Source organism: Abrus precatorius, unplaced genomic scaffold, assembly GCF_003935025.1.
Source record: "Abrus precatorius isolate BTA unplaced genomic scaffold, Abrus_2018 Scaffold6, whole genome shotgun sequence".
Lineage (NCBI taxonomy): Eukaryota > Viridiplantae > Streptophyta > Magnoliopsida > Fabales > Fabaceae > Abrus > Abrus precatorius.
Window position 1 is genome coordinate 25,808,543 of NW_020874406.1, and position 11,770 is coordinate 25,820,312.

General features: G+C 34.5%; 1 protein-coding gene across 2 annotated transcripts; it reads right to left on the reverse strand.

The window, feature by feature from the left end:
• Positions 1-289: 289 nt before the first annotated feature.
• Positions 290-11,770, reverse strand: LOC113869127 (alpha-glucosidase 2). 2 transcript variants are annotated; one of them, XM_027505288.1, is made up of 23 exons: positions 11,576-11,770; positions 10,924-11,206; positions 10,736-10,804; positions 10,508-10,645; positions 10,287-10,404; positions 9,645-9,727; positions 8,933-9,028; positions 8,179-8,347; positions 7,948-8,090; positions 7,742-7,828; positions 7,324-7,509; positions 6,201-6,368; positions 5,422-5,542; positions 5,256-5,325; positions 4,575-4,662; positions 4,336-4,456; positions 4,021-4,214; positions 3,766-3,874; positions 3,116-3,271; positions 2,858-2,960; positions 2,505-2,678; positions 1,599-1,744; positions 290-897 (listed from the first exon to the last, which is right to left on the reverse strand). In XM_027505288.1, exons 1-23 carry the CDS (start codon positions 11,716-11,718, stop codon positions 704-706), a joined length of 3,159 nt encoding a protein of 1,052 aa, XP_027361089.1. In that variant the 5' UTR covers positions 11,719-11,770; the 3' UTR covers positions 290-703. The 2 variants fall into 2 exon arrangements, with proteins under 2 accessions (XP_027361089.1, XP_027361090.1); XM_027505289.1 differs by having other exon boundaries at positions 11,457-11,716.

Consider the following 11,770-nt stretch of genomic DNA (forward strand, 5'->3'; position numbering starts at 1 on the left):
AAAATTTTAATTTGTAGTTAACAAAATCTAATTTTTTTAATATTTGTGTTAATTGCACAAGCACAATACACATGAAATTTTTTTTAAAAATGATGTGAAATATCATGTAACAAAAATAATCCAAATGATAACATTTTCACTTTTTTCAGTAAGTAATATTTTTAAAAATGCCAAAAATAATAATAGGCCAACATTGTACGCTTGCTAGTTTTTTTTGAAAAAAAGGCATTCCTAGCTCGTTATTTTAAATACAAGTCAACATCAAACGAAATTTAGAATATTGCAATTAAGAGTTCGGCACTTTTAGATGAAAATAATATATAAGTGAAGAGTTTTATTACAGGCTAATAGAAATTGGTGTGTAAATTTGGAAATATAAAATTTGTGAATTCATCTGGTCTATAGAGAATATGATTTCTGTCATCCATACTAAAACTATTCTTTAGTAGCGACAATTTACTCTTTTTTCAGGGAGATATACCATTACTGGTTATAACAATACAAAACGATCCTAATGGACCTCGAAGTTCAGATGTGTTGTTATTCATTATCCTTCCTCCACAATTCCCCCTCAAATATACATGATACACGCATTTAGGGAAGAACGAAATAACACTTGAATTTAGACGCATGGTTATTACGTGCATGTTCTGTAGCACGATGCTGCTGTTTCGAACATTCCCCGTAATATGCAGTTAAAATATTATGGAATTCTTATAACCTCGTACTGATGGGAAATTCTGAGAGGGGATTGCTTTGAAACAGGCCTATCCTCGGACCAAAGCTCTAGGTTCACAGTGCCACTATCCCAGTGAACAAGACACTTGAATACCTCACTAACTTTAAAACGATTGACCAGTGCCAAGCCAAGACATTTATCAATGAGCCTCCACTCGCCTGAAATGAAATTACAATGAAAATTTTATAAGGAACACTATTATCTGCAGTGTAGATTCGGAAGAATGGATTGAACAATTAAACTACAACATGAAAATAGTTAACAAAATACCTAAAATCTTAGACACCTCTCTATAAGAACATTTTGGTTTTAAAAATGAATGTTGGAATTTTTCTTTTTTCGTTTTTTTTCCCTCCGGGTGGGGAAATAGAAAAGAATGGGATGTGGAAGAGAAGAATGTCACCAATTTCTTATTGGTTTGTTCAGGGTAGTTTCTAGTTCTACTAGTGGGATGAATTGTTAAGATTATTGATGATTGTTCCTTGTATAAATAAAAGTGTTCTCAAGCTCTCAAGAGAAGGCAATCTGAAGGCTGTCATCACATTCCAAACTGAAGCCCCATTTTAACGAATGAAATAATTAATTGGAACAATACTAATTGCATAGTAAAATCTCTGAACAATAGCAGATATGGAGTGGAATGCTGAAATATCACATTAAGTTGCATCTTGACAAAATGTCCCTTGTCTAATTTTTTGGTGGCACTAAGTAATTGTAATGTTAAGGTCATGCTAAAATATCAAGAATCAGACTTTAGTTGAGAACATAACAATAACTTGCTTGGTTGTTGGCTGAGTAGAAATTCCAACATTTCATATGGGTAATAATGAATTAGGAGTAAGATAAAAAAGAACATTACCATTAGGAATAAGGTTTCCTTCGAAGAATTGCTCCCCACCATCAGGAAAGACTTCATGAATTGATCCATCAACCGAAGTAAATGAGACAAAAGATTCTGAGGGGTGCATAAGATTGAATGTCGGGTGAACTCTTAAGCAAACCAACCTGCAGAACATACAAGAAAGCAGAGTAGAAATCAGAGCATCTGAATTGGCAATTGACAAAACATTTTCAGTTTAGAAAATAACAGACATGAAGAATGTTTTGATCATTAGTGTCCCCGCTTTCCACCAGAATCCTCGTACACACTAACCAAATATTCTTCTAACGTACTTTAATCAATCTTAAGTCCATGTCCCGGATCAGATGACTGATGAATAATCGATTGTAAGTAAAATATATTTTGGAAGATTTGATTTGAAAGAATGAGGTATGCATTGGGGTAATATCCACCCAAAAGTAAGTTTGAAAGAGTAATTTGTCTGGATATGATTAAGTAAAATTACTTTTGAGCATGAAGTTGTCCAAAACAGATAAGTTGTATTTTTTAAAATATTTAAACTCATATATAACAACAAATTTGTAAAATCTAACTAACTGAAAAGAAATTAATAAATGTTACTTCTGGAAGATTAACATTTGGGACTGAAACTAATTTTGGGCTTGTCCAAGAGTACGTTTCCAAGTGCAAATGTGCAGTGGCACTCAATAACCAAACATGCCTTAACCCCCCTGACGCAAGCTAAGATTTTTTCATAGTCTTATCTATGGCTTAACAACTCATGAAACATTGACCATGTCCTCTATTTCAACCAATCAGACTTGGAGAAGACCCCACGATTAAATTAACTTCATATATTTAATATTATCTTTATAAGGAGATACAATATTGTAAGGATACAAGAGGGAGAGCTTCGCATATAACCTTGAGAACCCTCCAGAACCAGCTCCAACATTGCGGGCTAGTATACTAGAGTCTATCTGGATGACATTGGTGGCATTTTTTGGAAAATATATCTGTCGTTGAAGAACCAGTCCTCCACCAATATCACCCTCTACTACAACAGATTCCTCCTCCCCTGCCTGCTCAAGTTTTCGACTGCAAGAAAAATATTGTCACAAAATACATACTGAATATCAAATGAAAAGGGTGGGGGGGGGGGTTGTGGAAACTGGCAAGAACTAAATTACATGGTAAAAAAGGGTATATACTAGGATTAAATTAGCGGCTTTAAACAATTAAGTTTCCTCAATGAAGTCATGCAATACAAAACTCACTCAATGACAGAGTATGCCTCAGAACACCCAGCAGAACGATACTCCATACCGCTATACTCCTCATACCCATGGATCTCAATCCTACTATGGAGCCATTGTGTTCCTGAAAACAGATTTTTACTATCATCAACATTATAATGGATATCATAAACAATATGAATCATATCCATGTGGCATACTAAAAAACACAAGCTACTGGTACATTTCTAAACATTTAAAAGACGAAGTAAATAAATTGCTAATGGACAATCAGCTTACCTGAAGGAATGTGCATCATGGAGATGATTCTACCCCCAATCCAGGGAACAAATTTAAGAACCCACTCGCCACTTTTCAGTTCAATGGGAGTTCTTACAAGCTCAGTTCCCTTGGGTCCAGAAACCCCTTCTACATCAGGAATTGGAATTGTGTTTTCTGCAAATATTGAATAAAATAAAAAAGAAGAAAGTAGCACACTTTGGTATAGAATTGGCAATTTTAGGATCCTTGCATGCATGTTAGATACAATTCAGAAGTAAAATGCAACATTATTTGCAGAATAGAACCAGTGCCTAGCCTGTACTCTGCTCATGGAAAGGGGGTGGGAGAACTAAAATCATGCAAAAATCTCAGTTCTTTTACAGAGGAAAACAATCCCATATGGGAGATAATAAAGACATGAGACTATAGGATAGAAATAGCAAGTCGAACATCCAAACCGAGAAATATCTTCAACATACACATATCCTTCAAAAGCAGGATTGTCTGCAAGAGATAAACAAACTAAAACACTATACCAAAGGGTAACATATAGCATCAACAGAGAAAAGGATGGTCAAGCAAATAAGAAATGGTATAATATAAGCATAGATACATTATAAATTAACATTCATAACCTAACCAAGTAAACGACTTGGACAAACACATACCCAAACATTCCCTGTATTGCTTCTCACTAGTAGATACCAACTTTGACACCTCCTCTTCCGAAGGCAAAATTACTTGCAAAACTTCTCCATCCATTCCCCATGCATCAAGCTGTTTATAAAACCAAACTATATAAATACTAAGATCAAGTACACACTAAAAGAGAAATAAATGAATAAACCGAACACAAATTTTTACAGTTGTTTTTTTTCTATACAGAAGTTTCATATGTTTCCTCTCACAGAGAAATAACATACCATTGCACCCCCACCAAGCAATAATTGAATATGCACAAGGCGTTTAGGCCTTTCCCATGATCCTTCAGTTTTGTGTACAATCACAGTAACAACTGACGATTGAAGTTCAGCCACATAATGTGTTAATAAATAATTGCCTTTGGTGAATTCATATCCATCACCATCATCCTCAAATAGAACACCTTCAGCTTTCCCTGTCAATTATTCAATCTTATTAATATAGCCCTTCACAGCAAGATGCTAATCTGAGTAGTAGACATTTTATCAAGATAGCAGTAGAAGCATGACAAGGGAAAGTTGAATACGTTGACTTACCAAACTCATCTAAAGCCACGAGAAGTGTCAAGTCATCTGAGGGATTAGCTTCTCCAACATGCTGAAGAGGGAGGCCAACAGGAATTATTGAGCCACCTTTCAAGTATAAAGCTGGCAAATCCTGAAATGTCTCAGACAGAACGAAAACAAACAAATACAATTATTTTTTGTTCACAGGAAAAAAAGTTACCATACTACCACAATAAAAATGAAAACAAAAAGAAAAGGGAAAAATATACCGGGTGCACATCACTGAAATCAAATCTCAACCATATCCCCTTAGGCAAAGTAATCTCCAACTTATCCAACCCCTGACCATGTAAGGTGCTGATCAAGATATAAACACGTTAAAATCAGCAAATATTGTACAACAATATGTGTAATAGAGCTTTCTATCAAACTTCTGAGTAAATTTAATCACGAGAGCTGTGACCCCAAAAAACATCAGAGCTCCTAAGACCAAAATACTTACAAAACACAGATTTCTTCTTTGCTAGTGAATAAGGGAAAACATTACTTTTACATTTTTAATATTTACATCTTTAATGCAAAATGGATAAGGCCAGATAAGGTGGAATAAATTTTTAAAAAACTACACACAAACACAAGAAGAGCAGAAACCAATAGTGAATATACATACTGTCATTCCAGTATCATACTGTCAATGAATTTATTGTTTTCCGCTTAAAATTAAGAAAAAAAAAAAGAAGGATGAACATAGTATGGTTGAACTGGATTAACCATGACAAGATTTAATTTTGCTTTACAACTGGAAAAAAAATGATTTTTTTTCTATCGTTCCCCTTTCTATGAACATATCAAATTTGCAGCCAGCATTCATAGAAGCATCCAGAAAACCTGTCTATTTCCTGCAAAGGCCTATCTAGATTGATGATAGACAAATAAAGAAATAGACAAACCTTGCATAAACTAAAACTGGACCAAGCAAAAACGAATTTTCAAGTTTTCTCAGGCTAGGATCTTGTGGATCTGCAAAAGAAAAAGAATGTGATGTATATGAGGAAAGCTTGAATAAAATTAATAAAACCAATGACAATAGAACTAGTAAACAGGACAAGAACCCACCAGCAAAGAAAGTAGGGGTTGCCACTGGAGTGCCCTTAGTATGAGCAAAATAAAAAAGTGTGTAGAAAAGTGGTATCAGACGGTATCTCCTCTTCAATGCCAATCGGCAAACTTCTTCACACTAAAAATTTAGATCTGTAGTTAGCAATGCACAAATTATTGAATTTATTTCATTACCAACAAATATTTTCAGGAATGCAAATTGTCCCATCCTCCCATTCATCAAAGAAACTTGTCCTCAGCCTATATCAGTCAGTGCTAGCTCACATAGAAAAGAAATTGAAGGTATCTCTAATAAAGAAGTATACCAGCACTCAAAATATAGTCAGAAGGTGCTAGCAAATACTAATAACAAATTACCATTACAAGAATAAAATTGTGCAAAGGCCAGAAGCAGAATACAATTGTAAATGCTCTTAAAAACATCACATGATAAGCCCAGTATTTTTTTTATGTGCTGGATGTCTTAGACAATTTAAAAAAAATTCAAAAGATATCAAGTTCCATTAGGGGGAAAAGACAACCACATAACAACTTTGAAAGTAAACACACAGTTAACATGAAATGAATATGTGAGATTATTTACTATTTTCTATTCATTCAAAATTTTTAATTTTATTCCAAGCTAATGATCAGGCTGAATATACAGACTTCATTATTTTTACACCACGTCATATTTAATGACAAAAAATTTAAAATTAGAATTTAGATAAATTTCAAACTTATAAAAAGTTGGAAATCACAAGAATATTGATTTATACAGCCAAAGACAAACTAACCTCTTCCCCGAAAGACCAAGGTTCATGATCAGTGGTGCCAGCTTCAGAATGCCCACGGCAAAAAGGAAACAAGGAACCTATGCCCATCCACCTTCCAAAAAGCCTAGGTGTTGCATTTCCAGCAAATCCACCAATATCAGGACCTGTCAGTGGCTGACCACTGAGTCCCTGAACACGAGGAATGCAAATTATTGAGGAAAATATAATATATATTCAAAGTGACCTTTTTGTTGTCATGAACCAACAATCTCAAAAGCTTCAGCAATTAGATGAAGACATATGAATGGTTTTATATTATATTGCTCACATGCCCTCCCATACAAGAGCCATCCAACATGGTTTACTAGTCTTCAGTAAGAAAAAATCATCTCTTAATTAGGAGGTATTATTTGGTTTAGGGTTTAGGGTTTAGGGTTGAAGACACATAAATGGTTTTATTTTACCTCGTTAACACCCTTAGTTTTGCCTACATATTGCACTGTATATACAGTCTTGCTATTCTTTTAGAATTATTATTCGGAGGTAATATTATTCCCTTTTGGCCTTTGATTCAGGCTTTATGTTTAAATTTGTTATAAATACTATATTATAGTAAGATGATAACATCATAATTCTTCTGGAACTTAACTACATTTTCAGAAATTATTAAAAAAGCATCTGCAACCAATGAAAGAATAAAGTTTACAAAGAAAATAATCTAGCCCTCCCTGGTACAGTTCTCTAAATAGAAAAGAATCAAGCTCACCACAACTCTAAGAAAACTTGGAAAGGATAGTCAATGACAATATCTAGTGTAGTGTTCAAGACTGCTGCTTGCCATTAATCATTTTTGTCTAAAGAGGTAATATTGAGTACTGCCAATTAAAAGTATCATTTATCAATTGGGTGACTAATGTCTCCAAAACTTAACTATTTGTTATAACAACTTATACCCAGCTAGGCATACACTGCATTGACTAGACCAGAAAAACGCACACAAAGAAGTGCATTATATAGAATGCCATGATGAAAGGACTACAACGACTTAAATGCTTCACAAGAAGCTCCAGATGTAAATGGTGTTAAGACATGAAATGAAAATGTTGCTCAAGGGAAGTAGCATCTATGCTACTAAGAATCTTACCAGCTGAAGTACCATGGAGATACTCATATGAAGATGCTCCCAGGTTGAAAGATTATCTCCAGTCCAAGTTGCAGCATACCTTTGGCTGCCAACAAATCCAGCTCTCGTGAGAACAAAAGGACGCTTGTTTTCATTAGCTAGTTTCATACCTTCATAGGTTGATCTTGCCATCAATAGACCATACACCTACAGTGAACAGTCAAAACAACTGATAAAAGTTGATAGTACCCTATGGCCTATCGTACAGGGTAAGACATTGAAACACTAACAAATCTAAATTCATGAATCAACATCAGAACCAAGATGCAGGCAGTGTGTAATTATATAATCATGTGCATCCCCTCATATATATTGTCAAAAAGTTTATGATAAAATAGCATGTGACACCAAAATCAGAATAAAAGGCAAAGCATATTACATTATGATAGAAAGAATGATTCTGGCAACCTCCAAGTTCACTATCTCCTCTATGAACATTGCTCTCAGGCATTGTTTTTGTTACAACCTGCAAAAGAAATAGGTAAAACAAAAGAGAAATGGAACAACTCGAGTCACAAATTAGTAAGATTTGGATCAAATACTGTTTCATGTTCAAAGGAAAAAAAAACCAATGGGATAAATTACCTTAAAGATTGCTGGTTCATTCATATCATTCCATATACCATCAACACCATTAGAAATGAATTCTTTAACTAAATTTGCCCACCATGCACGAACTTTTGACTGTGTATAGTCAGGGAAGACACAAGGCCCAGGCCACACATCCCCTGAGAAGGATATATTGGCTTAATGCAACAGTGAATGGACAGATGAAGAAGGCTTGAAGTGCAGAAACATTAATGTATAAAGGCTTACCAACAAAAGGGGTTCCATCTGCCTTTTGAACCCATACATCATTTTTAGACCCACTATCATATACAAAATAACCCTCTTCTTGTTTGATTCCAGGATCAAGCATCCAAATAGCTTTAAAACCATTATAATGAAGGTCTTTCACTAACGACTTTGGGTCTTGAAAACGCTCCTGAAAGATGTTGGAATACTTACTTTTTCAAACAAGAAAGGATTGTTATAGACATTAAAATGGCCAACAAATAAGTTTAACTAAGCAATTTCCAAATTAACAGTGCAGGTGGGACAGTTAATGCTAACCAACAAAAGAAATTTATATTAAACAAAATGTTAGAATAAAAGAAAAATCTTTATTGTTTCTTAGAGTAGCGTAGATTATCCTTTGGAATCAGTTTTCTTTTTTCCTTACTATATCTTAAGATTAGTTTCCCTATTTTCTTGATTTCCTTGTATTTCATGATTTGTCTCATTATTTATTTAGGAAAATTATTGCTTTAGGTTTTATCAACCCGTCATATAACATCAATTTCAGAGTATCTAGTTTCTATTCTCTCAATTTCCTCCCTCATACTCAAAACCTATAATTTCAACACAACCTATGAAATACATCACTTTAATTTATGAACCACAAACTACATGTACTCACTCATCACTAAATCAATTCATGTGCACAACTAAAAATGATCTTATGCAAAAATCAATATTATGGTACAGTAAATTAATACTTAATCCTTTTCTGGTGGTAAAAAAAACCTGCCTTGTCAAAGGTAAAGCAACGAAAACCATCCATGTAATCAATATCCATCCATATCACATCACAAGGTATGTGCTTTTTCCGGAATGTTTTTGCAACCTGCAAAATTTAATTGTTAAAAAGTCAAGAAAATATGAAACATGCTTCTGAAAACTAACAATCAGTAGCATTAGAGCATACAAAATTAAGATGGTAGCAACAGATAACTCCTACATTCCTACGTATTTTGAATGTCTACATGACATAATTTTTTCAAGATTCCCACAATTGTCTAATGTCTATGTTTTGTTGTACATAAGGTCTTTCATATTCAAATATAAATTCATTATTTAAACTGTATTTATACATCTATGATTCCCAGGCATCAAGGATCCCCATATCTATTAAAATGTGTGCTCAATAATGAAGAAACTTGATATCATGCAGCATCCACATTTTTGCGCTTAAATATTATCTTGGTGAACACCAAGTTTAGGTATGATATCTTCCCACCCAAAATACCCAGATTTCTTACACATTAAAATACAGGTATGCCAAATAGAACTTAAAAGGATTTCATTTTTTCTTAACCAAAAAAACAGTAGAGGCAAAAAGACTATAACAACAACAGTCAGAACTTGGAAATCATTCATATTCAGAATCTCCAGCTCAAGGTTTGTATATAAATGAATGCAAACAGTCCAAGAGTCACCACTGCTAAGAGAGCAGCAAGTACCTCCAGAACTCTCTGATCAGATAAATAGCTCCAACGACATTGATGATAGCCTAATGACCATCTTGGGGGCATAAACACCGTTCCTGATAAAATAATAATAATGATGAATCTGTAAGCAAGATCTTTTTGCTACCTGGACAGTGTTGAATAGAATAATGTTCACTACCTAATGCATGCATGAATTTAATTTAAAAAGGATCTCTCCTTAAATTTTATACCTATATAGTTTAGCAGATATAGCATAAAAGATAATAGTAAACTCACATTGCATGCTTTCCAAATTTGAAGATTAAATATAAATAATCATAAAATTATCAATATTGACAATATTTTCTTTACTCTTAGACATTAATTTGACTAGCTCCTATGTAATAAAAGCATACCATACATTTCACTAATGTTTATGCACACACATAACAGATTAACTTACGTTGCACAAGAAACCTTATTTCATGTGGGTCAACTATAGATAGGTACCAGGTTCTTCTATTGATATGGACTACTCTCCATAAGCGATGATAAATTTCAGCGTTTCAAAACAAAATAATTGTATAAAATATTATGTCAAGTCCCTCAACAAGAATGAAATGGGCATAATTGCCATGGAGTATTTATAATTGGATTCTTTTTTTAGAAAATTACCGATTGCTTTTGATAGAGACATCAAAACTGCTGTGGGTGAAGCAAAAGGACCAAATGTTATGACAGGATATGAGGACGGAGCAACAAACTGTATTGTTGATTCTTTTGTGAGATCAATCTGCTTATGAGCAAAACAAACAACAATCAAACAGACTAATATAGAAGCATGAATGTCTCTTCAAGTTTATAGATGGATGACATATAGCCAATTGTTACAGCACCTCACAGCGCCTCGTAGTGTCGGCAAGAATTCCTAGCGCCTCGCCATTTGGAAGAACAGCTAAAACCCATGGATGTGATTGGTACAAAGATGTAGTTCCAGGTCCATAACCCCATGCGTCCGAGTTCCACGTGAAAATCTGCAAATGAAATTTAGCTGATGAGTACATAGATAATAAGTAAATCTTTTCAAAACTTAAAATACTTAAAATTCCATAAGATTTACTTACTCTTCTGCCCGTCCTCTCAAGCTGACCACTTACTTCTCCAGTTCCATAAAGGGAGGAACCTACAGGCAGCTGGTTCAGGAACAAATCCAATCAATATTTGAAGCCCAGGGAAATGGCATGGGCAACAAATTAGGCCAGGAAAAAGAAACTAAAGATCTCTCATTTTAGAAGCTAAGGAAGAAACTGACCTTAAGATTGACAACTTGCTCCTCTAGAAGGCACTCAAAAGTAGGGGTATATGAAGGAACCTTGTGAGTAGCGATGGGCGTGTCTCTAACCCTGCTATTCACAAAAGAAAAACTGGGATATGATGCATCTCTATCATTTACGAAACAATCAAATCGGAAGACTCCATCTTCCAAAATAGGCTCAAAACTCATATTCCCTGATCTGACATCGCTACCACTAGTTAATGCCTGTCCTTCATAATTTGCCATTTTGGATATAAGCTTTTCACAGAACTCCTTTTTTCTGCAGGCCAAAAATTGCACAAGTGACAACCATGCAAGTTTTCAATACAGTTGTTGTCCAATCATATACATACATACACACACACACACACACACACATATATATATAATCATGAAAACACTTTCACTGCATGAAATGAAATTCAGAAGAACAATGATGAAGTAAAAGCATGAATGAATTGGCTAGTCTCTTTATCAATTCAGTGGAAATCACGTAACGCTGATTAAAATGCTACTCAAAATTCCATAACCTGACTCCGATTGTCGATTAAACGCACAAGACTAAAACAAATTTCAAAGTCAACGATGGCATTGATTGCAAAGAGGATTCGCAGTTCCACAGTGCGACACGAAGAACGGAAGAAGGAACCTGAGAGCAATTATCGCAGATGAGAAAGGCTTGTTCCGAAGAAGACGATGATGGTGAAATGGTGACACCAACAGCGATGGAAATTGAATGACACCAGCTTTGGTGATGCTGCTACTACTCAACACTAGTGCTTCTTCGATCATTGCTTTTCGCCTTTTCCACACTATTTATATCACTTTTTTCATATTATTATTA

What these genes read in the sequence shown, in the direction of transcription:
- LOC113869127 (XM_027505288.1), bottom strand. Translation starts at nt 11,718, where the DNA reads ATGATCGAAGAAGCACTAGTGTTGAGTAGTAGCAGCATCACCAAAGCT. An exon ending in GTTGCTTTACCTTTGACAAG is followed by an intron (nt 8,348 to 8,932) that starts GCAGGTTTTTTT and finishes AACATCTTTCAG; the next exon opens with GAGCGTTTTCAAGACCCAAA. An exon ending in CCAGTTTTAGTTTATGCAAG is followed by an intron (nt 4,663 to 5,255) that starts GTTTGTCTATTT and finishes TATCTTGATCAG; the next exon opens with CACCTTACATGGTCAGGGGT.